This window comes from Taeniopygia guttata, chromosome 14 (assembly GCF_048771995.1).
Source record: "Taeniopygia guttata chromosome 14, bTaeGut7.mat, whole genome shotgun sequence".
NCBI classification, from domain to species: Eukaryota; Metazoa; Chordata; class Aves; order Passeriformes; family Estrildidae; genus Taeniopygia; species Taeniopygia guttata.
In genome coordinates, this window is record NC_133039.1 from 7,598,268 (window position 1) to 7,624,820 (window position 26,553).

General features: G+C 44.1%; 1 protein-coding gene across 4 annotated transcripts in view; it reads left to right on the top strand.

Moving 5' to 3' along the window:
- The first annotated feature begins 221 nt into the window (after window positions 1-221).
- RBBP6 (RB binding protein 6, ubiquitin ligase) overlaps window positions 222-26,553 on the top strand; it is a 28,376-nt gene continuing 2,044 nt past the window's right edge. Inside the window, exons 1-17 of one of the 4 annotated variants that reach the window (XM_030284974.4) lie at window positions 222-939; window positions 6,386-6,485; window positions 8,317-8,355; window positions 8,995-9,031; window positions 13,584-13,628; window positions 16,004-16,092; window positions 16,213-16,309; window positions 16,855-16,994; window positions 17,862-18,034; window positions 18,745-18,848; window positions 19,293-19,645; window positions 20,458-20,551; window positions 20,632-20,710; window positions 20,802-20,847; window positions 21,954-22,316; window positions 22,663-22,764; window positions 24,160-25,905. In XM_030284974.4, the coding sequence (XP_030140834.4) occupies window positions 774-939; window positions 6,386-6,485; window positions 8,317-8,355; window positions 8,995-9,031; window positions 13,584-13,628; window positions 16,004-16,092; window positions 16,213-16,309; window positions 16,855-16,994; window positions 17,862-18,034; window positions 18,745-18,848; window positions 19,293-19,645; window positions 20,458-20,551; window positions 20,632-20,710; window positions 20,802-20,847; window positions 21,954-22,316; window positions 22,663-22,764; window positions 24,160-25,905 (3,773 nt within the window). In that variant the 5' untranslated portion in view covers window positions 222-773. The remainder of the gene's footprint in view (window positions 940-6,385; window positions 6,486-8,316; window positions 8,356-8,994; window positions 9,032-13,583; window positions 13,629-16,003; window positions 16,093-16,212; window positions 16,310-16,854; window positions 16,995-17,861; window positions 18,035-18,744; window positions 18,849-19,292; window positions 19,646-20,457; window positions 20,552-20,631; window positions 20,711-20,801; window positions 20,848-21,953; window positions 22,317-22,662; window positions 22,765-24,159; window positions 25,906-26,553) is intronic. The other 3 variants (XM_030284976.4, XM_030284975.4, XM_030284978.4) reach the window with 3 other exon arrangements.

Below are 26,553 nucleotides of genomic sequence, written 5' to 3' on the forward strand. Positions count from 1 at the left end.
TCCATATTCACTATCAATATTCACCATCCATATTCACTGTCTATATTCACTATCAATATTCACCGTCCATATTCACTAGCAATATTCATTATCGATTTTCACCGTCCCTCCCTCCCTCATGAGGGGAACTCTCCCCGCGCTCCGCTGGGGGGCGCTCGCACGGGGCGGGGCCGCCGCGCCCACGTGACGCGCGTCACGCGCTGGCGCCGGGTCACGCGCGGCGCGGCGGACGCGCTTGCTCTGCGCATGCTCGCGCGGCCCGTGCGGCGTCGGCCGGGAAACCCCTGTCGGCGCAGCGCTGAGGGCAGGGGCGGCCGCGGGAGCCGCCATCGGGGCCGAGCGGGGCGAGCCGGGCTGAGCCGGGCGGAACCGGGCCGAGCGGGACCGAACCGGGCCGAGCGCCGCCGAACCGGGCTGACTGGGCCTAAACCCCAACCCGAACCGAGCAGGGCCGAGTCCCAGTCCAGCCCGCACCAAGCGAGGCCCGAGCCGAGCGGGGCCCGGCCCGGCCCGGCCGAGCGGGGCCCGCAGCAGGAGCCGGGCGGGCGCGCCGCGCTCGCCGAGCGCCGCGGGCGTTGCGGGGCGGGGGCCGCGGGCTCGCCACGATGGAGACCTGAGGCCTCCCCCGCCCCGAGGCCTCGGCCCGGCCATGGCGCAGCGCCGCGGGCTCTGAGCGCCGCTCGCCGCCCCAGCGCCGCCGCCCCGGCCCCCGCGGGCCCTGCCCGGCCCCCGCGGTCCCCCCGCGCCAGAGCGGGCGCCGCCCGCGCCCCGCCATGTCGTGCGTGCATTACAAGTTCTCCTCCAAGCTCAACTATGACACGGTCACCTTCGACGGGCTGCACATCTCCCTGAGCGACCTCAAGCGCCAGATCATGGGCCGGGAGAAGCTGAAGGCGGCCGACTGCGACCTGCAGATCACCAACGCGCAGACCAAAGAAGGTGCGTGGGGCTCGGGGGCAGCGGTGGTGGCTGCTGTGCGCTCGGGGCTGTTCCTTTGTAGCTGCTGCTCTCGCAGCACCGTCCGAGTAGCTCTGCGTGCGGGGCACGGCTCCGTGTGTGGCGGTGCTGCACAAGTTCGTGTTTGTCCTGGAGTTGTAGGTAAAATGGGGGAGGTGGGGGGCAGGATGTCTGACCATAACAAACCTGCCAGCTTTCTTTGAAATCTGGCAGAGAAATGGGAAGGTGATGGGAATATAGCACGTGGCTAATTTGAATGAGGGGAAAAAAAGTGTGTTTGATGACTGAACTTTGACGTCAATTTCTTTTGGCCCCTGTTCATTGGAAGGTGGTTTGCTGCTTTTTTACCCGCCTTTCATTGAAACCAAGTGCCCTTTGTAGTATTTGCTTAAAAGCAACAATTTGTATCGAGTGTATCACTGAGTTACAATTTTTACAGACCCTTAAAGCCTCTTGCATTATCAGCTTTATGTGTAGAAAATTACTCTTGGGAAGTCCTGTTAATGTAAGTTTTCCAAACAAAAGACACCGTAGTTAGGGTACTGCTGAGCATCATTTCATCATTCTTGTCTAATTTCTTTTGTTTTTTTTTTCCTTCCTGGCACTTAGTGTTTGCTGTATCAGGGCAGTCCTGAAGAGTTTTATGGCAGAACATTTACAGTGAATATTTGTAAGAAATGTTCTTCGGAGAGTCATAAATTCGCTTAAATCTAATAAATAGTGCTTGATTCTGTGATGTGAATGTGGGCTTGTGTTACTATGATGCGTCAATTTGGTAATCTGCCATCCTGATAAGTTTGAATGTAATTAAAGACTTCGGAGTGTGATCTTTCAGAAATAAAAATAACTGTATTTTCATTCCTGCAACTTTAAACCTTTTTCTTTTCCCTCCTGTGGTACTGTGTCTCAGTAATTCTTTTCTTTACAATGTGCACTGGTGGTTTTTTTTCTCTTTCAGTGTTTTGTGGACGTTTAAACAGAATGCTCTGTAACTTCAGCCCGGGCCTTCAGAGGGGTTGGAGTTAAAGCATCTATTTATCTACAGATATTTAAATGATTTCCAGGAGAGTGTGAAGAGACTTCCCAGCACAGCATTAGGGGTGCAGGGGATGCTGCTGTGCTGCGTGACAAACATGGGCGGAGACAGAGCTGTGAAGTCTTGGGTTTTGTGGCAGTATTGAATGAAGCTGTGCAAAGCGTTTGAGCCCTGGGTTCGAGTTGCCGGAGCGCTGTGCTGGGGAGGTCCCTGCGCTGTGTCCGGGGCCCTTTGGGCTCCCAGGAGCAGCGGCGGGTGTCACCCGGGCCGGTGTCACCCGGGCTGCTCGGCCCAGCCCGGCTTTGAAATACCAAACACACGGAGTTTGTTGTAGCCGAGAACAGAAAGCGAAGCTGTAAGAGAAAAAAGAGGCTCGTAAATGTCACCTCATAAAGTATTACTGCAACATCCAGATTGACCAGGCTGTTACTTTGTTTTCATCCCTAACCAGAGTCCAGGGAAGGAAAGGGGTTCACCTCGCCAGAAGCTGGTGCTGCCTCGAGGTGAAATTAAAAAGGGTTGTCCTGGCTTCTCTAGGCAGGTTGTGTTGCACTTTAACCTCTGCAAAATAACTATCAAGTAATAAATATATAACTATGTAAAATACATCATATAAAATTCTATATTAGTGACACAGATGCTTATTGAAGCTTTCCTGAGGGTGTTTTCCATGTTAAAAGGCAAAAATCCCTCTGTGGTTTGAAGAGCATAGCTAGAAAATGTATTTCCAAAACCTGTGTCTGTCAAATCTTTGGTTCATATGCATAAATGTGAATCTTAGTTTTTATTAATCAGATGTAGATGCTTAATTAACCTGCAGAAATTAAAATAACAACTAGACCGGGTTATTCTAAGTGGGATGTTAGGAATTCTTACGTTAGGAATTCTTATGTTAAAATGATCTTTGGAAAGAACAAAGTGAGCCATGAGTGGAGATGCACTGTGTATTCACATCGGTCCAAGATCCTGGAAGCTTTTACAGTTCTGGAGCTGTTACTTTTCCTAATGGAAAGCTAGTAATAGGATAACTGCTATTGTAGGCCAAAAGTACACAGTATTTTAAATATTGGTGGGAAAAAAGGATCTGATGCACTGTGTAAGATTCTGGGGAATGCAGAGTGAGTGAGTGGGACCTGTTTTATGTAGAGGGTTCCTCTTCCATACTTGCTATCAAGGCATGTTCTCTAAAGTCTATGCTCAAGAGTGGTGCTTTTAAACTTGCCTCCATTTCATTGGATCTGGATTTTTTTACCTGTCTTCTATAACAGGTATCCTAGAATATTGTGGAAGAGCTGCAGGTTCCACAACTGAGGTTTCTTGAGTGCTCTTTCCCATGCTGTGACATTCTGAAACAGAACACTTGGAAAATGTGCCATACTTACAGGGCAAAATACCAAGAAAAGAAACACAAAGCTTTGCTCTGAGCTGGTGTGGATAGCTGAATGGTTTAAGGCAGAATAGTGCTCCGGCGCTTCAGCCCCACGCTGACACCACAGCAGGGCCCAGAGGACCTTCAGGCAGGGGGCGGGAGGTGTAATGCCATTAAGGATCCCGAGTTGGTGGATCTGATGGACTCATCCCTTCAGAGCAGGGCAGGGGCTCTCATGGGGCTCCGCGCTGTGTGGGGACAGTGCCGTGGAGATTCCCTGGGCTGGCTGGCCTCCTGGGCCAGCTTGTTCCAGATCAGGGACTCCTCTTCTGGGGAAGCAGAAAGTCCAACAGGACTGGCCCAGTCTGTTACTCGGAAGTTTCAAGGCTGCTCTCATAGCCAGCCACAGCAATGGCTTGTCCCAAAGTGAGCAAGTGGCGGTGATGAGAACAGAGTTAGACCCTGTCCAGGGAGAAAACGTGTTCCCTGTGTTCTGGTGGGGACAGCCTGGCATGTGGGCAGGCATTGCAGCTCTGATCTGCACATCCTTCCCCCAGCAGCTGCTTAGCAAGGCTTTTCCCTGCCCTGGCACACCTTGGCTTGCTTTCCAGGGACACCTGGTGAGTTCTGTACTTCACCTGAGTGAAAAACCTCTCAGAGGGCTCAGAGCTGCTTGGGCAATGCTGGCAGATGAAACTGGATGAAAGCAGGCCAGAAAATAACATGGCAACTTTTGTCAGTGACTTACTTATAGCAAACATAAACACAAATTATTAAAACTAGCAGAAATCCTTATAACAGATAGATTTAAAAGTGGGTGTTTTAAATTGCTCATTCCATGTGAAGCAGCATAAACTTGCCAGCAAATCTGAGCTCTTTGCACTTAGCTGTGAGAAGGTTGTGGACACTAATAAGTAGTTGATGTCAGATTTCTGTGTCAGTGTGAGGCAGCAATCAGCTGACTAATTAGTTTGCCTCCATTCTTGCCTTGAAATACTTCTTTCTCTGGACTCTTTCAAGCTACTGTTTTTCTTGTAGGATGAACAGCAAGTTTTAGACTTGTCTCTTCTGCTCTAACCTTTGATATCCAGATCTTTCTTTGTTTTTATGGGCATTTTGGGTTAGTTGGGTACTTCTAATCACAGCTCAGATTGAGAAAATTGAGTAGCCACTTCCCGGCCATCACTGGTGGTAAAACAAGTTTGTGCTATATGGGAGTGGGAATGAACAATGTTGCTGCCTCCAGCTCTGAACATTTCTGTGGGAGCTCTGCTTGAACAAGTGTGAGCAGTAGCTGTGTGGAGTTTTCCTCACTGCTCACCTTGAGGTGTGGAGTCATGGAGAGACAGTGACAGGCACAAGTAGAAACAGCTGCTCTGGGCTTCTAGAAGTGCAGCTGGCACCATCTTCCAGGTGTTTGTCTTGGCCTGAGCACTGCTTGAGCTCCTTCTCCATCAGAAAGTCCCTCTTTGACAGGTGGCTGTGTGAGGAGCAGAGCTGCAGGGCTTGTGTCACGATGTGACTTCCATAGGAGCTGCTGTTTCTGTCACTGCTGGTCCTTTCACCCACAGCTTTAAGCTGCTCTGCAGTCCAGAGGAGTCTCGCTGTTTGGTTCCCTGGGGGGACAATCAGGAATTAGTTTCAGCTAAATGATTTCTCAGTTTTCTGAAGAAATGTTCTATTAGTTGGAAATAGAAGTAAAATTTTAATTTCATGGTTGAAGTGATGTCTTCTGCTAGGTATGTTTTGGTCTAAGGGAGGTTCCTGCCTGTAGGAATAATATACTGAAAAATGGAGCATAAATTGTGAGATACTTGTATTTTGTGTGTGATCACTGAGCAAACTCATCCTGACAAAGCTTGACTAGATACATAACAGGTCTGGGTTTCACACCAGTGCTCTGATTCAGTCTGCAAAAGTAAGGGCTTGGAATAACTAACACTGCAGGCACATCACAGGGAAGCACTTCTCATGGTGCTTTACACTATTTAGTCATATCCAGCCTGTGTAAGTTCCATATAAAAACCATTCTTATGGAGAGGGCTTTGCATTTTAAGTTTATTCAGAGTGTGTCTGAGAATTGGATTTTTGTTTGGGCCTTATGTAAAAGGTCAGGAGGCTTTTATTCTTTTCAGACAGCCAGCACAGTACAGGCCAAGGCAGAGCAGGGATGGCTCCAGGCACAAGCTGTTTTCCAAAGGCTTTTCAAGGCTGCCTTCAGAGGTCATTTCGTTTGAGTCTCTCTTCTCTACAGAAACTGAGTGAAAGAACTTGTGTCCCTTTGGTTAATTCAGACTGGATGGTGAGCTTAAGGGGGGTGGCACCCCTTTAGTTTGAGTTCTGTCCTACTTGTGAAAGCAGGCTCAGAAACACCCAGGTTTCTGTGCTCCGAACTCCGGTGCTATCAGTTTCAGTTGCAGTTCTCTGTCAGGCCCTGAGCAGCTGCCCAGCCTGCCTGGGGATGCTGCAGCTCCAAGCACAGAGCTGGTGGCTCTGCTGTTCTGCCAGGCCTGAGCAGGGCAGCAGAGGGGAGTCAGGTGTACTTCACATGCTGAAAGCACTGCTGCAGAGTTTCCCTGCTTTAGCTGGTGCCTGGTTTCTTCAGGACAAGCAGTCACAGACTTCAGAATCTATTTTATGTAGGTGAGGCTTGGCTTTGGTTTGGTTTTCTCCAGAGATCTCTTGGTTTCATAGCCAGACAGAAGCAAAACAAGCTTAAAACAGATCAGGGAAAAACCTCTTGCATTATCAGACTCTGCTTTAGTGTAATTTGAAACCATTTTGCTCCTGGCATCCAAACTAACTTTAAAAACTGAAAATTATTTTGCTGCTTGTGCTTGATGATCAAATCTGAAGATTCCTTGACAGGTGCTGCTGGTGTATTGAGAGGATAAAAGCTTGATTTATGTACAAATTTTTGCTTTTAGATCTGTAAAGGGATTCTCAAAACTGCTCTGTAATTACATATTTAATACATTCTTACAATTGACTAATGTTTTTTTCTCTATTGATGTTGTTTCCAGAATACACTGATGATAGTGCTCTGATTCCCAAGAACTCATCTGTGATTGTGAGGAGAATCCCCATTGGAGGAGTTAAAGCGACCAGCAAAACATACGTTATGTAAGTACTGCGAGCATTCTCCTTTTGGGAGGGGTCAGTGTGCCCACCTTGGTACTGACAGCACTTGCAGAGGCACTCGGGTTGTAACTTGCTTGTTAAAACTGCTGCTGGTGTTTGTTGTCATGGGGTAGATTTCAGTGGGTCTGTCCCAAAGGAGACTTGGATTTTAGTGTTCAGATACCAACAGTGGTAACTTTCAAGATGATTCTATTGAGTTTGGTTTGGAGTTGATTTTTCTGAGATTCAAATTTTCTGAGATTCCTGTTTCCTCTACATGGGGAGATTCCTTACAATATGTGCCTTTTTAACAAAGACAGGTACGCATTGTAGTGTGAACTTAGCATTTGTTCACGTCTTAGAAGAGTTTGATTCTGGGTGTTGGACTGTCGCCTGCATTTGGGGGAGGTGTGGCAGGATATGACAGGTATTCTTCTGCCTCACATGTAGTAAAGACCAAGGGTTGCCGGCTGGTGAGCAATGCAAACAAGGAGTTTCATTCCTAAGTGATTCCTGTGCGTTTCCTAAACACACAGTATCTGTTTGAGGCAAGAGAAAAAAAACCCATACCCTAAAGGGTACTGATTTGTGCAAGTACCATGAACAAACAGGTAATCCTGTCCAAACTCAAATCTCAGAAGCAATTTAGCACGTTACCAAATGTACTGGTTACCTTTCTGAACCTGTCTGTGCCCAAGCTGAGATCTGTGCTCCATGTATTTCTAAGGTTTACACCAGATTCTCTGTCCTCAGTATTGATTAAAATCACAGATACTCAAATGCAGTCCTACTACAGGATTATGGCTGCATTGATATTTTCATACAGTCCAGATCTATAATAGCTACATCAGCTCTGTTGGAATGGGCATGTTTTTCAACCTCCTTAAAGCCATGCCTCTTCACCACCAGCAGGAGATATTATTAGCTTGTGGTTTTGCCATGTCTTTCTAATGTTGGTTCTCAGTAAAGTACCCTGAGGAGTTACAGTGTGTCTTGAACAAACAATACAGCACTATCCTGGTACCCATGAAGCTTTTGCAAGCAAAAAAACCCCGAATGGATGTGGCTCTGCGTGTAACCTTGGGGCATGTTACTGCAGGAGTTGGTGCAGTGCTTCCCAGCTCTCCCTCGGGATTCTGCACCCACAGCTTTGTGCCTGTAAGCACAGCCTTGCTCTGGGGCTCATTTCACCTGAGTAAATGTGCTGTCCTGCCAGTGCACCTCGCCTGGTGCTGTAAAGCCCTCCAGAGAACCAAAGCTGGCATCAAAGAGTCTGTCACTACTGGTGTGGGGGGATCAGGAAAGAACAGCACTGCTGTGGTAGAGTTGAAAATTAACCAGGCAGATGAGGCTTCTGTTCCTCAGCTGGAAACACTGCAGAAACCACTGGTAGGGTGGTTAATGTTTGGGATGGGGGAATGTCTGCTGGAGTGGTGAGAGGCCTTCAGAAAGGCATTACTCACCTTGCAGTAAATGGCTGAAGCAACTTTTGTGTGGTAATCCAAGTACTTCCTTGTCTTCAGGAGGTATAATTGGGAGCCTGGGGGTTTTTAGCAGTGGCAGGAAGCTGAGCCTCTCCATTGGCATGCAAATTCCCCAGCAGCCTATGCATTGCTTCTGCTCATGGGACTCTTTGGATGATGCCTGGATTGTTTGTTAGCTCTCTCAGTGGCTGCATGTGTGGTTCATGATGAGGAGCATGCAGGCCAGACCACCAAGTATGTGGAATCTCAGCAAGTTTTCAAATGTAATACATATTTCCTAAAATATTGTAACGTATTCAAGATTATCTTATAGCAAATTCTGGCAATTAAGACCTTTTTTTTTGTCACAGGACTCCTAAATCGCACAAAATCCTAGAAACTACTTTCAGGTGACATTTCTACTACTACTTTTAGTCAATATAGCATATGTAACATGTTTAATATTTTGGCACTTTGATGGCTAAATACAATAGATCTCTGAACACAGTGCTTGGGCTTCCACAAAGAAACACTATTCTAGCACTGTTCAGTGCTGCTGACACGGTTTTGTTGCCCCTTTGTACGTGACTGTGTTTTTCACTTGAGCAAACTTGCACTTGTAGCTTATCACTGTTCTTTCACAGAAACTGAAGCCCTGTGCCTGGTACCTGTGTGCCATACCAGGGATGTACATGTTGGCCAAAGCTGCCCCATGCTTTGGTGATCGGTTATTTGAGAACACAGAACTCTAGTACAGACTTCATGGATTTGATACTTAGAGAGTGGAGATAAAATGTCTCATGACTTCCTCATGCACTGTTGTGTTCTAGATCTGTAAGTCTTGAGTAATTTGTGACAAATGTAGAAATGTGATTTTGGGGAGTTTTTTATTTGCACCGAATGTACCAAGAGAGAGCAATTTATATTACAAATAAATGTCTACATTCAGTAGAGTATTGGAGCATAATGTGATGTTCACGTTCTGGAATCTTTGTGTCGGGTACAAGTGATTTGTTTTAAATTCTGATCACCTTTATTTCTTCTTCTAGAAGTCGAACTGAGCCAGTGAGTGGAACATCAAAAGCAGTATGTAAAAACACAATCTCACACTTTTTTTCCTACACACTTGACTTAGTTCTAAACCATGCAGCCTTTTATTAATTTGCCAAACATTAATTTAATATATTTTCCAGTAAAACCCTAGTGTATGTTGTAAATACCTTGTATTTGATTCAGCATAGTAAAAACTGGGTGATGCCATCATTTGCAGAGTTCTAATGTGAATATTGGTATTTGTGCCTAGTAATGCATTGTATTTCATATTGAATATGCCAGAATCTCCTGTATGACTCTGTGTTGTACAGCTAATGTATGATCGTTTCCAGATCCTGTAGGCTCGAGGTTTGCACACTGAACATGGTGCCATGTTCTACATCTGTCTGTCTATAGCTAGTGATATGTATGTTTGTATAGGTTGTTGTGTGCTTTTTGTTTCTTGCAATAAAAACTGTTTGGAGTGTATTTTTTGCCATTTTCACATTGTATCACTTAGCTTTTGTTTTTAAATACCTTTTTTTTGCCTAATGGTTTTTGAAAATGTTATCAAAAACCACTGAGAAATCATTATTGTGAAACTTGGTGCTGTTCCTTACTTTTGACTTGGGGGTTTAAACAAATACCAAACCCAGCATATCCCAGGTGTTTTCAGGACAGTTCTGTGCAGCTAAATGATTCCTTCTTGTGTCCTTAAATATTTGGGTATTTGTTCCTGAAACCGTGTAATTGAAGTGATACTGTTTGGGCCCCCCTGAGTACAGAAATGTTTTTAATAGCCTGACGTGAATTTCAGTATCGCTGCTACACTGAGTGGTATTCTAAAGTTCTGCATTTGATCTCTCCCCTTTATCTGGTAAAGCAGTTTAGTTCAACAGTTTGTCTGCAAATGACAATATGTAACACAAATTTTGGCACCAAGTTAGAGCCTGGGGCATTTGGGAGTGAAATCCCAGTCACTTTTCTTAACTTCTGCCTGCAGCACATTTTTGGGTCTGGGTGACTCCAGGGTTGGCTGCTGCAGTAATTCCCAAAGGTTAAGCCTTTCTTTAGTATACCACCACTTGGAATTCACATTTGGAAAAGGGGCAGCATTTTCTTTCAGGTTTGCAAACACTTGTACTGCTGCTAACATACAATCCCACACGGAAACCTGTGCCTGGTGATGGGCTAGATCTTGGTGTGCCACTTGGGTCAGTACTGTGTGCAACTGTGCTTTTCCAATAGTCCTTAGAGTATCAAAGTACTATTTGGTGGGGTTTATTTTTTATCTTTATTTTAAGTATAACTGCTTCTCCTTCACTAGACTGGTGTGAGGCATTACACTAACCCTGGATCATTGGTTCTGATCACTTGATCAGCTATTAGGACAACTTAATCTAGAAATTCCTGAACTCTGGGGCTGTGTTCTGGGAAGAATACAGCCTCTGGTTCCCATGGAAACAATCAACTTCAAATTGCAAACTTACTGTGTGTAGGTCTAAAACCACTAAATGTAACATACATAATTCTGTTGCTGATTGATTGCAATTCCTTTTGGAGATGAATGCCTCTCATTGTGAGTTGGAGTTAGTTGCACTGGCCCAGTGACCCTAGCAGTTAATGTAATGCATTTATGTAAACCACGTTTATAGTATTTGATCTAATTCAGATGGGTTTTTATTTCTTGAAAACAGTTCTTTTTCTTTTTGTTTACTAGCATGTGTATAAACACAAACCACATGTTCATAAATAAAGTTAACATTCTTTTAGCCTCGTGTGTTCCCTGGCATGTCTGTATTACATTGCTCAATAGCATCTTACCATAAGCTAACGTAGATGTGTCAAAAAGAAAAAAGGAAAAATCCCAGAGTGGGAGGGAAAACAGTGTGAGAGCTAACAGCAGGAGAGGAAAAGCAAAGCCATGCCCTGGTATGCTCTGGCTGTCCCTGGTTTGGGAGGGTGGAAGCCTTGCATCCCTCTGTACAGGCCCTCTCTCACTGGAAAGCCCTGCAGCCTCAGCAGCTTCTGGGGCTAGAGACACAAATAATTTATTCTTAAAGCTAACTCAGGTCTTGGTGTGGGGGGATTGTTTGCCCTTTTTTTTTTTTTTTTTTAACACAAATATTTCTGTAGGTATTTCAGAGCAGAAGCTGGGTCTTGTGAGGTTGGAATAAATCACTAGGAATCTTGTCAGCTATTGATGGAGAGTAAAGCTGCAAAATTAAAATCAGTTTTCTTTTTTTAGAGGTTGTGCAAAAGCTTATTCTTTTTAGTGTTTTTTTCGTTGTCATACTGTTGTGCCAGCTGCCATGCCAGCCTTGCCCAGCCAAAGCTGGGGCGTGAGGCCTTTCTCCTCTAGGGTCGGTGTCGGTGCCCTGGGGCTCCTTGGGGGCTGCAGAAGGGCTGAGCTGGAGCCTCCCTGGCTGACCCTTCGTGTAGCCAAGCTCCAGGTTTGGGCAAAGCCCTGTCATTTCAGTGTAGCACTCCAGCAGTGAGATCAGCCTTTTCCTCCGCTTTTCTGTCCTCTTTCCCACTTGGCTTCCTCTTAGTTTCTGTCCAATCTGCTGCATGCATGGGAGTTAAAACATTGGCTGTTGAGTTTAGGGTTTGGGGTTACTTTGTCTGGGTTGTGTTTTGGATTTTTTTTTACAGTAGTTCTGCAGTGTTATTTTAAGGTTGCCTGCAAATTCATGGAGATGTTGTTTCTACTTGACTGTTTTGAGGGACTGAAAGGAAATACTTCAGTAGAAATCTGAAAGGAAAAAAATTGGCAAAAATGTAAGATGGTTGAAGGATGGCATGGGCAAATGCACTGAAGAGTGCATTAATTATCTGTTTGCTGCTTTTGGTAACTGTTAAGTATCACCACCTCTAAAAAATTGGACTGTTGCCTGCAGACTGTATAATAGCAGCTTCCTGAAAAAATAGAGGGAAGAATTAATAGTTTATTAGCTGTTTGTGTTTCGGTTCCTGGTCACTGCTAGACCATTTAACACTAGGGCTTTCCTAATTTCTTGTTTGTTTCTGAAAAAAACACAAAATTTTAGCTGTGCTTGCCCTGAGAGAACACTGGTCTGCTTTTTCATGTGTAAAAGAGTGCATATGGAGCATGAAGCTTCAAAATGCTTGTGCAGACCTCCTTTTGAACAGAGCTAGGTACAAAGCATTCTGGAAGGAAGGAGAGGTGGATCTCATGGTATGACTTGCAGTGGAATGAAGGTCTTTTTGTCTAGATCTCTGTGTTCCTCTTCAAAGACACTTGAGTCTCAAAGCCTCAAGAGCTCTTTAGTCAGTAATGCAGGAATGCTGTGTGTACTTTCCTGAAAACACGGAAGAGGAACAACTTAGTGGTGTGAGGAATCATCTTGTGCATGGAAATACTTTTTCCCAGTCTGCTAAAACTGTTCCCTTGAATTCTCCACTACATTAGGGAGTAAAGGACCAGACCTTTTTTAAGGAAAGGTTTTAATCTCTTTGCTGACCTGTTTAGTGACTTCTTGGAGATCGGTTCAGTTCACATTGTGAAATTTTATTCTATATTTTTGAGCAAGTTAGATGTAATAAGCAGTGATTCAGGTATCTTCCTGGTACTGTTGTGCTAGCTCAAGTACTGTTCATGGCATGATAAAATTCAGTATACTGCAGAAGGAACTAGATTGAGTTAACCTTTACACTTGTGGCAAAACTGCTCTTCAGCACTAGTTCTCTGGCTTCTAGCCTGAGGATGTAATTCCTGAAAGCTGTTCCGTAGACAGCAGGGAGGAGAAAAATGGAGACAAAAATTCAGGCTTGTGCCCTGAATCCATGTTTTTATCATCAAGAGTATGCTTTGCACTTTTCTTTGTTCATTTAGCACTGGGCTGCTATTAGAGATCAGGTTTGGTCTGATTGCAAGGAATCATCTAAATTCTCACTGCTTTGGGTGGTAGGGCCTGTGGTCTAGTGAAGTACAAGAAATCAGTTTTTCAATTTTGATAGTCTACTCTGTCATTACAAACACCTTTATATAAATGATTTAAGCAGATGGTTTTTCTCCAGACCAAGTGGCAGGTTGTGGCTGCTGTTCTAGATTGGTGTTTATTTGGGTTTAGTTGGGTACTGACAGGAGGGGCAGAGTGTGTGTTTTGGGGCTGCTGGGGATGGCCTCCATTCTGGCAGGCAGATGTGAGTTCACAAAATCATCACTGTGTGCATATAGATATGATGAGACATTCACTGATTCATTTGCAAACTACACTAATACTGTTACTGGAGTGATACTTCTTCCTCAATTAAACTTAAATATATTTTTAATCCTTTTTAGCTGAAAATTGACAGCTTCCCATTACCCTTTTGAAAGAGGTCCCTCTCTGAGATATTCTGAGCAATAAGTAGCTCTCCAGTGGGGTTGGTTATTTTAATTTCTTCTCATAAGCATGTATATACTCTTAAGCCATCATAGGTTTGGACTTTGTTTTGAATAAATACAAATTACACTGGGTTGGGATTTCCTTTGGGTGACACTCAGGGGGATGCAGTGCAGGCATTCAGACTATAGTAGAGGTTAACTATTGTTGTGTTTTGACTGTAGAACTTGAATATGTGTTTAATTTTTTGTGAACAGATTGATGACTCTTCTGCATCTATTTCTCTGGCCCAGCTTACTAAGGTATATATATATATTCTTGTCAAATACTTTAAAAAGTGTTTGCTTCCTATTTTTAAATTGATACTGTGATCCATAAGTGAATAACTGTTGTAATTGGAAAGCCCCCTTTAATTTTTATTAACTTAAAGTATTTATTTTAACTTTAAACTGTGTGTATATTTTGATACTATCCTGTAAAGAGTAGTTCCCAGTTTGGGAAGATAGAAGGGGAGTACCTTATCAGCCTCAGCATAATGTTGCAGTATTACTCATCCTCAAGACACAAAGAAGAAGCTCTTCAGAAGCTGTTTTACCGTTTTTCATACGTTTCATTAATTTTGCGTTGGAAACTAACCCGGTTTGTACAGAAGAATTTAATTGGCTGTAAGTTATGGACATTCCAGGGGGGTGTGACCAGCCACAAGAGAAGCGGTTCTGTACCATGGACAATTGCATGGCTATTTTTGAATCCCTAGTCATAGTTACAGACCCATTCTCTGAATGCTGCACAATTCCATAAATTGTGGGATCTATACAGTGGACAACCCGATCTAATTTGTTTGAACACAGACTGTGTAAGTTGTGTAAATGTACCTCATTGTTTATAGGAATATACCAATGTGTATGTGTGGCATCTGAGCAGCTGTGACCTTTTGAAACTGTTGTAATGCCATGTTTTGCTCGGGAACTGCTTGCATTTTTGCTCACCAATGTGTAATTTGTCTGGGAAAGCACTAGTGACTGCACTGTGTGGACAGCCAAGTGCTCAACCACCAGTCCCTAAAGCGACAGGCAGTAGAGTAGGCAGAGCCTGAGGCAGAGCAGCTAGTTCTTTGTCATCAAGATAAAGGCTGGAGTTCATTTCTAATAAAAAGAAATCTCTTCCCACTGGTAACTTTTCCCCTCTTCACTACAGAACTTAAATTGTATACATTTGGCCAAAAAAAAAAAAAAAATTATATATTTAGAAATATCTATAGTTTGGAAGGTAGCCACCCAAAGAATTGGTCCCCATTGGTGCTGTCCCTAAATGTGTCCTTGGGTTTGTAACCTCATGTGAAGTTTTACTCTAAAGTGTGCAAAGCTGTCCGAGGGGTGGGAGTACACATTTAAGCTTTTGAGGATATTTTAGTAGTTCAGAAAAATGCAGGAAGATGACACCAAGTGGCTCAGCACTGTTACTCCCTCTAATGGCTCTAGTGCAGCCCAGCTCAGCACGGAGGCAATGTGTTAACAGTTCTCTGGTGATTATTACTATGTATGAAATGCCATATTTGAATTTTGGTCTATTCCTACTAATGTTTTGTGGATTTTGGATGTATTTTGTAAACCGTTTGGGTTCAAACAAATTAGTCAAGTATTATCTGTAAAGCTTTCTGTAACTGTTAATGGAAATGATTTCATAGTTGGCGATCCGGATTCTGTTACTGTGGAGAAACTGTGTATATGAAACAACCATTTAATAAAATGTTGAAACTAGTTGGTTGCTTTTGTGAATGAATGCATACAAAACCAAACCATGAGTGCTTGAGCTGAGTGATAGGTGCTTGAAGGCCCAAGTCATTTACAGTCACTCCCTTAGACCCTGCTTGTATCTGGACTAGTGTGTAATAAAAACATTTGAACAAATACAATTTCAAAATCAGCTGACTTCGGTAACTTGAAGGTCTAGTTGTGCAGAAGGTTTATATTACAATTTGTGTGTTAAAAGGACATAGTCAACTGAAAAATAACCTGATACAGTCTTTGTACTTAAATCACGTCACAGGAATAAGTTAGGAGGGGGAACATGCAATTTGCACTGCCTGCAGCTCCTGCTGGGCAAATCTCTGCTGAAAAGAATTTTGCCTTTCTGAGGGATTGCAAAATCCTTTGGTCCTTTTAATACTTGTGTGTCTGAAGCTGAGTTTCAGGAAACAAACCTAACTGCCCTACCTCTGCAGTTCTGTGTCCTTTTAATACTGCAAAATGTAAATAATGCTGCTTGTATCCATCTTAATTCCTTGTCCAATGGAGAGCTTCTCCTGCATATAGTCTGGAGCTTAATAATCAGCGTAAAAATACCGGATATTGTTTATCTACACTAGCTTCAGTCCTCTGAAGGAAATTGGATTGGCTACACAAGTCTTGCTGTAAGGTACAAACAGAGCCTAAGGTTTGAGTGCCCAAGAGTGCTCTTTTCTAGTAGGTTCTCAGGCACATAAACATCATGTCATGGCATAAGGACTCCCCAGACCATCTTCAGCACAAATCTGTTTGGTATAAGCAGCTGCTCTCATGCAAGCTCAGCTAGTGTAGTGCTGCTCTTTACAGGATTGGATGAGTGGTGTTGTCTTGGGCTGTGTGGGCTTAAATGTGTTTCTAATGTGTGTGTCAAATAATTACCTATTGCACAGACTGCCAATCTGGCTGAAGCCAATGCTTCCGAGGAGGATAAAATAAAAGCTATGATGACACAGTCTGGCCATGAATATGATCCAGTCAAGTAAGTGTCGCTAGCATGAAACTTGTTCTTTGAAGTTGATGTAAAAATTGTAGAGATGGTTTGTTTTAAACAAGAGAGACACATGAATTTCTTTTCCTTTTTCTCCCCAAAAACTTGTAGTTACATGAAGAAACCCGTGGGGCCACCTCCACCCTCTTACACCTGTTTTCGCTGTGGCAAACCTGGGCACTACATAAAGAACTGTCCAACAAATGGGGTAAGACTTGGGGGACTTGGGAGGGCCTCAGTTTTTAAATTTTATCTGGAGAGTTACATAACAAACGTGAATACTCACAGTAAGAATTGTCTTTTGGTGTGAAATACAGAGGTTGCACGGCAGTGTTGCAAAACCCTTCAGATTCAAGAAAAACCTGAAATTGTAAAATTTTCTTTTTGATAGGTCAGGGACACTAAATATTCCCATAGATCTTCCTCTGTAGACCCCTGTGCTTGATATATCTTAAAATAAGTTTCTCCAAGCCCCGAGTCTAGCTCCCTCTAAATTGCCCTTTAGACTAGGAGGTGGTTTGGGGCATTTCACCCTTAAGGAACCTGTAGTCAAGCCAGAGAATGTCAGTGAGTTCGAAACATTGCTCCAGCCTCAGGAACACCCTGGCTGCATTGGTTTAGGGAGAAGAGTATTTTAGTTCAATAACCCTTACACTAGGTAAGAGGAGAGAGTTAAGGATTTTTGTGCTTAAAATAGCCACCGAAATCTCATTTTCAGTGTGGGTCTTGAGATACGTCTGCATTTCTTAACAGGACAAAAATTTCGAGTCTGTTCCCAGAATTAAAAAAAGCACAGGAATTCCAAGAAGTTTTATGATGGAGGTGAAGGACCCCAACACGAAGGGTGCCATGCTGACCAACACTGGGAAATATGCAATTCCAACCATAGATGCGTAAGTATGGGATTGGTTGGACTGATCCCAAAAGGGAATGGGAGAAACCAGGTGGAAATGCGCGAGTGGCAGTGCAGCCACACTGGCCAGCATCTGGAATTGTGGGGAGGAAGCACTGGCACTGGATCTCAACTGTAAAATCCATGCTGCTGCTTAACATTAAAGGGGGGCCCTGCTGCTCATGTCCCTGGGAGCTGATTAAACATGGGGTGTGCTGAGACTATTTCTGCGGAACGTTTCAGCAGCATTTGTAATTGGGATTGTTCTCTGTGGGAGCTCCTTTTGCTTCTAGTTTGTCTTTCAAAGGTTTAATGTAAAATGTAATAAAGCAGCTGTTGGACTGTGACTCTCTCCCTCAGATGTGAAGCAGGCTTAAGTTTTCCTGTTGCTGTAAACCAGGAAAACACTTGTGTGTGCTGAGCACAGTGGCTGTTCTAAAATGATCTTGGTAGCCCTTCTGATTTTTTCTCCTGGATGTCCTTTTTTTGAAGCTGTAACAAAGACTTCTTTCAGTTGGAAAATGTCATTACTGGGAGACCAGCTTTATCCTGAGCCTCCAGTTTACACTTGGCCTCTGGCAGAGGAGAGCTGGGATTCATGTCATCTGATATGAGCTGTCAAATGTTTTTCTAGTCTGAACTGATTTCTTAGTTGATCCAATGAACTGGATAGTTCTGCAGGAGAGTTCCTCCCTCCCTCTTCTTGTGTTACGGCTATCGAAAAGTAGTTCAAACTAAACAGCTGTGTTTAGGAAGGCCAGTGGAGAAGGAGAAGAATTCCACATATTATCTTTCTTTGATAAAATTCAAAGCTAGGAAGAGTTTTCCCTTTAATTTCTTTCTTTTGCTTTCCCCACTCTACTTCCAGGGAAGCTTATGCTATCGGAAAGAAGGAGAAGCCTCCCTTCCTACCTGAGGAGCCGTCCTCCTCTTCAGAAGAAGATGATCCTATTCCAGATGAGCTGTTGTGTCTCATTTGTAAGGATATAATGACGGATGCGGTTGTTATTCCCTGCTGTGGAAACAGTTACTGTGATGAATGTAAGTGTTACTGTCAAATTTGTTAATTCCAGACATCAAATTTGATCTTCAGAGAGCAGAAATAGGAGATAAGGAGATTGCTGTGTTAGTTCTGTTGAACACTTCAGCATGTTGTGAACAGGGAAAGACTCTTCTTGTGTAGATGGTGAAAAAAAGGCAGAAAGCTTTTTCCCCTCCTTAAGTTTCTAGTTAAATCCTCTTTACCTGCAGAAGGAAGAGGATGAGGGGAATGCATATTAGTGCAGATGGTTACAGTATTAGATATAGAATGCTTTTATTTTGTCCACAGCCCTTTCCCTCACACAGAATTAAGTGTCCAACTTTGGGCACTTACTGCAGACTACAAAGAACTGATACTGGAGCATTTCATCCACATGCTCCCCTAGAGCTGATTAAAAGCTTCAGAAATCAAACCTCCTCACGGTTTTTTGAAATGTGGTTTATTCATTAACATGGAACGATTTCGCTGTACTACAGTGGAAAAAAGACCAGTTGAGCTGTCTCATGCCAGTCTGCTCTGCATCTTTACATATTACCACAGTGAAATATTGACTCTCTGCTGTATGTTAGAAATTGTTGTAGAATTTCTGAGTGGTTTGAGTTGGCCTTCCACTATCCCAGGTTGCTTCAAGCCCCATCCAAACTGGTCTTGAACACTTCCAGGGATGCCACAACTTCTCTAGACAACCTGTTCCTCTAATTATTCCTAGGTATTAGAACAGCACTGCTGGAGTCTGAGGAACACACATGCCCTACCTGCCATCAGACTGATGTTTCTCCTGATGCTTTAATCGCCAACAAGTTTCTGCGCCAGGTAATGTGGTGACTTCAGCCTGAACTTTTTGTTAAAAAAATCTATTTGTAAAGAGCTGAAAGGGGTGAAAAATATTAATTTAGATCTCCTTAAGCAAGGGTGAACTCAACAAAACTAAGTTTACTTTTCAAATACATTATCTGTTTTTACAGAAGCCTATGGCTCATTAGAGACAATCTGGCAAATTCAGGACGGAGTTGTGCTTAATGGGATGTCCTTACTTTCAAATTGGGTGTTAGCAGCAAAGTACTTTTAATCCAGAGACTCTGAGGTACCAGTCATTGATGCCAGAGTTCCATGGGATATGTTTATAGCGCTGTGTTGGTTGATTTAGGATTAATAGCACTTACAGGAACACACAGTGATTTTCCTGTAGAAATTCTTTTGTTCATATGTCTACTGAAGTTTATTATCACCTTTTCAAACCTGTTTCCCTTGCTCTAGGCTGTCAACAACTTCAAAAACGAAACCGGTTACACAAAGAGGCTCCGGAAGATTCAGCAGCAGCAGCAGCAGCAGCAGCTGCCGCCGCCGCCCCCACCGCCCCCGCCGCCCCTGATGCGGCAGACCATAACGCGCACCCTGCAGCCGCTGATGCGGCCGGCCATGGCCCGGCAGCAGGACCCGCTCATGATCCCGCTGGCCTCCCTGGCCTCCCGCTCCGCCCTCTCGTCCTTGGGCCCCGGGCCGTCCATGGCAGCTGGGCTGCCCGTCAATCCGTCTTCTGTGGTTGTCTCTGACCTCCCTCCAGCAGTGTCCCTCTCTCTCCGCGGGGAAAAGCCAGATGGACCTTTTCGGTAAGGAGCTCTGGAGATCAACAGCAATACAAAACAAATCAAAATGCTTAGGTTAGACTTCTTTTGAGCTTTGCAGCTGGCACCCTATGTATCATCAGTGACAGCTGCAGGTCATTGTGGAAGTTGTGGTTCTGTTTTTACCTGGAGTGAGGGCACTTCAGTAAGTAGAACATGTACCTCATGCAAGAATTTTCTTGGCAGTATTGCTGTTTGGTTCCCCACATTTGCCCTGAAGGAGGGACTGCTTTTGATTTGAAGTGGCCAACCATTCCTAGAGTAGCCGTTTATGTCCATCAGACCTTAGAATCTCACTCATTTCTCTTTATTACTGAGGAAATAATATTTTCATGCAAAAATCTCTTACTAGTGTTTAGGGTTACATCCTTTAACCCTGCTGCCTTGGATTCACAGAACCAGCGTGTCCAGAGGGCTGCCAGGCTCAGCTGTGCCGTCAGTACAAATATCACGATTCGGAGGAGCACAGAAACATTTTTTAATGGAATTTCAGTTCTTGCATCTTCCAAAGCTGAGGTTCAGTGCACGGGCTATATCAATTCTCATTCTTTCAAGGGCTGCTTACTCAAATATTTTTCCAGAGAGCTTCCTCTCTAAATGCCAGCATCCAGACTCCTCAGCAGTGCTTCTTCTGGAGCCTGCCAACTTCACAGGTGTAAATCTGGTGAAGACTATTATAAAATATTTTTTTCATTTAGTGAAATCAGCCTTTTCTCACTTTGGAATTTATATTTAAAAATATGTATTATATTTCACTTCAAAGCAGTGTTTCAATAATAAAAATGTTGTTTTTGTAGTGATGCTGATGCTGTTTTGCCTCCTGCTCTGATGACTGCTGCCGAGCTTTCCAAATCTTCCCCTTTGTCAATCAGCAGTTTGTTGGAAGAGAAGGTAAATTTTATTTCAACACATACAATGTTTCTTATGTTCTAGTAGAGCTTCTTTTGTGACTGTTTGCATTTATTCCCAAGGGCTATCAGGTTCCTGTACTGAGACAACCAGCGATACCAAGTCTTCTGGGCCCTCAAGGACAATCGATACCTACAACTGGTAAGAAACTAGAACTTTAGAATTTTGTCCAAAAATTATCTTCAGATAAACTTACTGGGATTTTTTTTTTTTCCTGTTCCTGCTGCAAAAGGTCATCCGATGAGAGCTGGTGCACTTCGCAGGCCAGGCTGGGAGCTGTAAGTATTCAACATAAATTTAATGTATTACTAGTTGTAACTGGTTGTAAATTAATCTGTAACACGTCACTTAGACAACAGCTGATTTATAATGAAATAATAATTCAAGTGGTAATTAATTTTCAAGTGGCTTCATTTAAATTAACTTTTAACAAAGGGGACCTGTACTTACAGTAAGATTATTGAAAAATAAAACTCCAGTACATAATTAAAAAGAAGATTCTGAATAATGAACACTTTTTGGGAAGCCTAAATTACATATAAAAATTAAATGTAATTAAAAGATCAAATAAGCACCCTTTTGATTGCTGACTGAATAGGGCTGAAGAAATTGATTTCCCAGTAGAAATCACCCTCCAACATTCTTTAACAACTTAGTTGATACTGATTGAGCAAATTATTGAAAAATTAGAGGCTGCTATTTTTATGACCATTTTGTAGTTCTGCAGTTTAGTCATCTAAAAGTGTCAAGCTGCTTTTTCTCATTAGAGAGGAGCCTGTTGCTCTGTTATCATTGTGTCAAATTAGTCCTTCATTTGTTAGAGATTTGTTACAGCCAGGCTGTAAGAGTCATTGTTTTTATAAAGTCTGAAAGATAAATCAAAACAAAATCCAGCATCCGTCCCCCAGATTATCTAAAATCTCAAATCCAGTAAACAAGCAAAAAACCAGTTCAGGGACAAGAACAGGCCAAATACATCGTGAGGCAGGAGCTCAGGAAACAAGTGTGGGAGAGGTTAGGAGAGTTGTGAGAGGTGAGTTAATTCCTGCGCAGTGCTTGGAAGCTCAGGAGCACAGAGCTCAAGGTGCGTCCAGGAGGGGCAGAGGAGCAGTGGGTGCTTGGCTCATGGGAGATGGGGGGCTCGTGGCAGCCTCACCCGCAGCCCCAAAGCTGAGTGTAAGGAGAGAAGGCTCAGGGAGCAGCTGGGGCGAGGATGTGCAAGGCAAGTACCAGGCTCCAGGACTGAGCGTAGTCTCGAGTGAACAGAAAGCCGGAGACCAGTGAGAACCAGGAGTGCTGCCGCCGTGCTGCTGCTTCGCTTTCCTCTGTACGCTCAGGGCAGGCTGTGACAAACAGTGACACGTGTTTTTGGGTTTCTTTAAAGTTCAAATCGAGGACGCCCGCACAGTGACCGTGCCCAAAGGACTCAGGCCCCATCACTGCCAGCATCAGCACCAGTCTTTGTGCCTGTGCCTCCACCTCCCTTGTATCCTCCACCACCCCATGCTCTTCCTCTTCCTCCGGGGGTACCACCACCACAGTTTCCTCCTCAGTTTCCACCTGGGCAGCCTCCATCTGCTGGGTACACTGTCCCCCCTCCCGGATATCCCCCAGCTCCTGCAAACATGTCATCAGCTTGGGTCCCAACAGCAGTGCCAGCGGCTCATTCAAACACCATCCCAACGACACAAGCACCTCCTCTCTCTAGGGAGGAGTTTTACAGAGAGCAACGGAGGCTTAAAGAGGAGTAAGTATTTGGCTCACTAACGTTGCCTTGTTTTCGTGTCTGTATCGGGGGAGCGTATCGGACTGCAGTTACGCTAAAGTGCATCTGACCTAGCAAAAGTGACATAGTGTTTCTTCCAATGTACTTTTTCATCGCCGATGGTAAATATGCAAAGCTAAACCAAGACAAATGTAATTCTAGAACTTTTCCTAAAACTTGGAGGAACTGTTTTTGCTTAAATAGGATGTTCACCTTTTGCATTGCATGCAGTAAACATTTTCTCATATTGGCCATGTTTTGTTTCTTGATGTCTTTTGTAATAAAGGTCAAACTATAATTGTAATAAAGGTCAAACTTATTTTAACAGGGAAAAGAAAAAGTCCAAACTTGATGAGTTTACAAATGATTTTGCTAAGGAATTGATGGAATATAAAAAGATTCAAAAGGAGCGTAGGCGTTCGTTTTCCAGGTAACTGCTTTACATGTCCGTAATGGAGAAGCAGATTGTCTAGAGGAATCAGGAGGAGTTCCACTCCACCTCCCTGTCGTTAGATGGATTGGATGATTGAGGGATGAGCAGTGACAGGAATGTCATATGCAAGTTATTGGCTCCAGTGTGGCAGAGATTGCAGGTGACTGAATTAGCATTGGGCAGCAGGCACTAAGGAGCACTAAGGGTCTGTCTTGCTAAGGTTGTCTCTGCAGTGGTGTCCTCTGCCTGACAGTGCTGAGGAGGCCAGGAACAGAATAGCTGTAAGGGCTGGATTTTCAGCATCTCACTATTCTGATTGTAACCGAGCAGTCCAAGCAGTTTGGAGGAAATAAGTGAGAGAAATCGTCCTCATTTCTGCTTTTGTCTGTCTCATGTGGATACATGAGATGTCTGAACCTGGACTGCAGACTGGGGTTTTTCACTTGTTGGGTGACATTGTTAAATTTTTCTTGGGAATTAAAAGCTCGGACTTATTTGTAAGGAAATCTGAAATTGGTGAGGGACTTGGAGAGGAGGAATGATGCTAATGAACATATGAATCATGTGAAATGATCAATTAAAAAATAGTAGAAGAAAAACCATAGGGTAGCTGCTGTTTTCTGTCTGCAAAAATCCCTTGGGCAGGAGCGTTGTTAGCAGTGCTGTCAGGAGCTTTCCCAGAGTCATGGCACTGGGGCATGTGACTGGAGTATGAGGTTAGAAGCTTTCAGATGGGATTTTTCTTGCAATGCCATCACTTGCCTTGGTTAGAGCTGGAGGGACGTGCAGGACGTTTTTGAGACACCTGCTTGGCAGTGTGGATTCCACAGGCCTGTCCATAGGTCTTTTGCAGTATTAGGGTTGTGCATCCTGTCTGAATTCCCAAAAAATGTGCAGTTAACTAGACCTAGCTGGCGTTTTAACATTGGGCTTTGCTGTCTTCAGGCTACCTGGTGTTTTCTCAGTGTGAGTCTGCACTGTAGCCACTCAGATTTGCTCTTTTTGCATCTTACTGCAACAAAAATGATTTGCACTGCATGTGGTTGCTGAGTAGTGACAAATGTGTGTGTTCCCGTACCAGTAGAGGCCAGTGTAACCGCCTGAAATCCGTCCGTAGCTCTGGTAGCTCATGTGATAGCATGAGTAGAAGTAGACTGACCCTTCTGTGTGTTCTGACACTAACAAAGCAGCAGCTGTTCTGTCTTGTGAGCAGAAACTTTTACGTGTTATCAAGTTCTTCAATTTGCAGTAGCTTTATGTCAGCAGCTGAAAGAAGCTTTGACATAAGCATGTGGAGAGGAAATAAAAAATAAATGTGGGAGGAAAAGATTTGAGGAGAAAGACTGTTTGGAATTAACTTCATCTATTTTTTTTGTGTTGTGTTTTTTTAAGGTCCAAGTCTCCCTATAGTGCTTCATCTTACTCTAGAAGCTCATACACCTACTCCAAGTCACGCTCAGGTTCGTCGCGCTCCCGCTCCTACTCGCGCTCCTTCAGCCGCTCCCATTCCCGCTCCTACTCGCGGTCGCCGCCCTATCAGAGACGAGGCAAAGGGAAGAGTCGGAACTACCGCTCCCGCTCCCGCTCCCATGGCTATCACCGCTCCCGCTCCCGCTCGCCCCCGTACAGGCGCTACCACTCCCGCTCCAGGTCTCCAGTGTTCCGGGGCCAGTCCCCTACCAAACGGACGGTCCCGCAGGGCGACGCCGAGCGCGAGTACTTCAACCGCTACAGAGAGGTGCCCCCGTACGACATGAAGGCTTACTATGGCCGCTCGGTGGACTTCAGAGATCCCTTTGAGAAGGAGAGATACAGAGAGTGGGAGAGGAACTACAGAGAGTGGTACGAGAAGTTTTACAAGGGCTATGCCGTGGGCGCTCAGCCACGGCCTCCTGTGAACAGAGAGAACTTCTCTCCAGAACGGTTTGGCCCACCTGGGACCAGACGAGAGAATTCACCGTATGCTCGGGGACGGAGGGAGGAGTATCCTGCTGGGCAGAGCCACAGGAATCGTAGTGTAGCTGGAAACTATCCTGAAAAGCCTGGGAGAGAGAGCCATGGCATCAAAGATCCTACAAAATCAAAAGAGAAGGAGGTGGAAAATCCACTGGGAGATGGCAAAGGCAATAAACATAAAAAACACCGGAAGAGAAGAAAAGGGGATGAGAATGAAGCATTTCCCAATGTTGAGCTGTTAGAAGGGGCACGAAAACCAAGAGAGCCAGTTCCAACAGAAGATGCTAAAACAGACTCTCTATTCATGCTGCCAAGCAGGGATGATGCCACCCCTGTAAGGGATGAGCCCATGGAAGCGGATTCCATTGCTTTCAAGCCAGTGTCGGAAAAGGAGAAAAAAGAGAAGGATAAGCCAAAAGCAAAGGTTGAGAAAACAAAGCGGAAAGTAGAAGTGGCAGCTGCTCCAAAGAAAGACAGCGTAGCAAAACCAGCTAAAGCTTCCCAGGAAAAGGTGGACCCCGATCGCGAAAAATCTCCTCGAACGGAACCTCCTGTAAAAAAAGTCAAGGAAGAGCTGCCAAAGACAGACAGTGTTAAAACCTCTTCCTCGCAGAAGGATGAGAAGGCTCTTGGTACACCACGGAAGGCTCATCCCAAAGTGGCAAAGGATCACCCAGAAACCAGACCAGCCAAGGAGGAGAAGGCAAAGAAAGAACATCCTAAAGAAGCCAAGGCAGAGAAGCCCTCCAGCAAGGAGGAGAAGTCAAAGAAACCTGCTGAGAAAAGTAAACTTTCTGATGCCAAACTTGAGAAAAGGAAAAGAAAAGCAGAGGAAAAGGCTGATAAAGAACATGAGGCCTCTTCTGCAAAGGCCTATAAACTCGAAACTGCAGAATTGAAAACATCACCCAAGGGGAAGGCTGAGCCCGAGGGGGAGAAAGGAGAGCGGACCCCAGAAAAGGATAAAGCTGCTTTTCTTAATAACCCGTCCAAAAAGATTAAACTTAACCGAGAAACTGGAAAAAAGATTGTGAGTGGAGAAAACGTGCCACCTGGAAAAGAAGCTGTGGAGAAGCCTGAGCCCAGCAGCAGCAAAGTTAAAGCAGAAAAGACAAAGGGAAAAGCCAGAAGGAAAGTGACAGCAGCTGAGGGCACTAGCTCGACTCTTGTGGATTACACCAGGTACCTCAGGCAGTTCTTTTCTTTCTTTCCTCCTCCCCCCCTCCAATTCTTTATGGTTCTTAAGGAAAGGAACAGCTAAATTGGTGCTAAACAAGGGAATAATACATGATCTTCCTTATGAAACAATACTTGGGTCAAACTCAGGTGTTGTTAAGGAAAACAAGCAGTTTGTACTGCACAGGAAGCTGGTAGGGTTCATTCATTGGTGATGCAAACTCAAAATATTTAAGACATTTGTTGAAGACTTAAGATAGTGTCTTGGTAATCTAAAAAGCTTTTAAAATGTCCGTTTTTCTAAGGAAGAACTGAGGCATAAGGATAAAACTTTGAATGTCTGTACCTCTCCATAATTGCTCGCTTTCATGTTGAAAGAAGAATGGATATCTAATTTATCTGCCATTGGGGGAAATAGGACATGAAGGAATTACCAGATCAGACAGTCCCCAATCTGATAATCTTGTGTCTTTGTTAATTAAATATATAGTAGCAAGATACTAAAGTAATTGATTGCTCATAATCTCAGCCAGTGGACTCAGCCTTTCTCTTGCTTGTTCCCTTAATTAAACATCTTTGAGGAAAATGCTGAAAATTTAAAATTGAAACACAAGCCAGTTTATCAAATGTTCCCAAAGATGGCTGTGTGTGCAT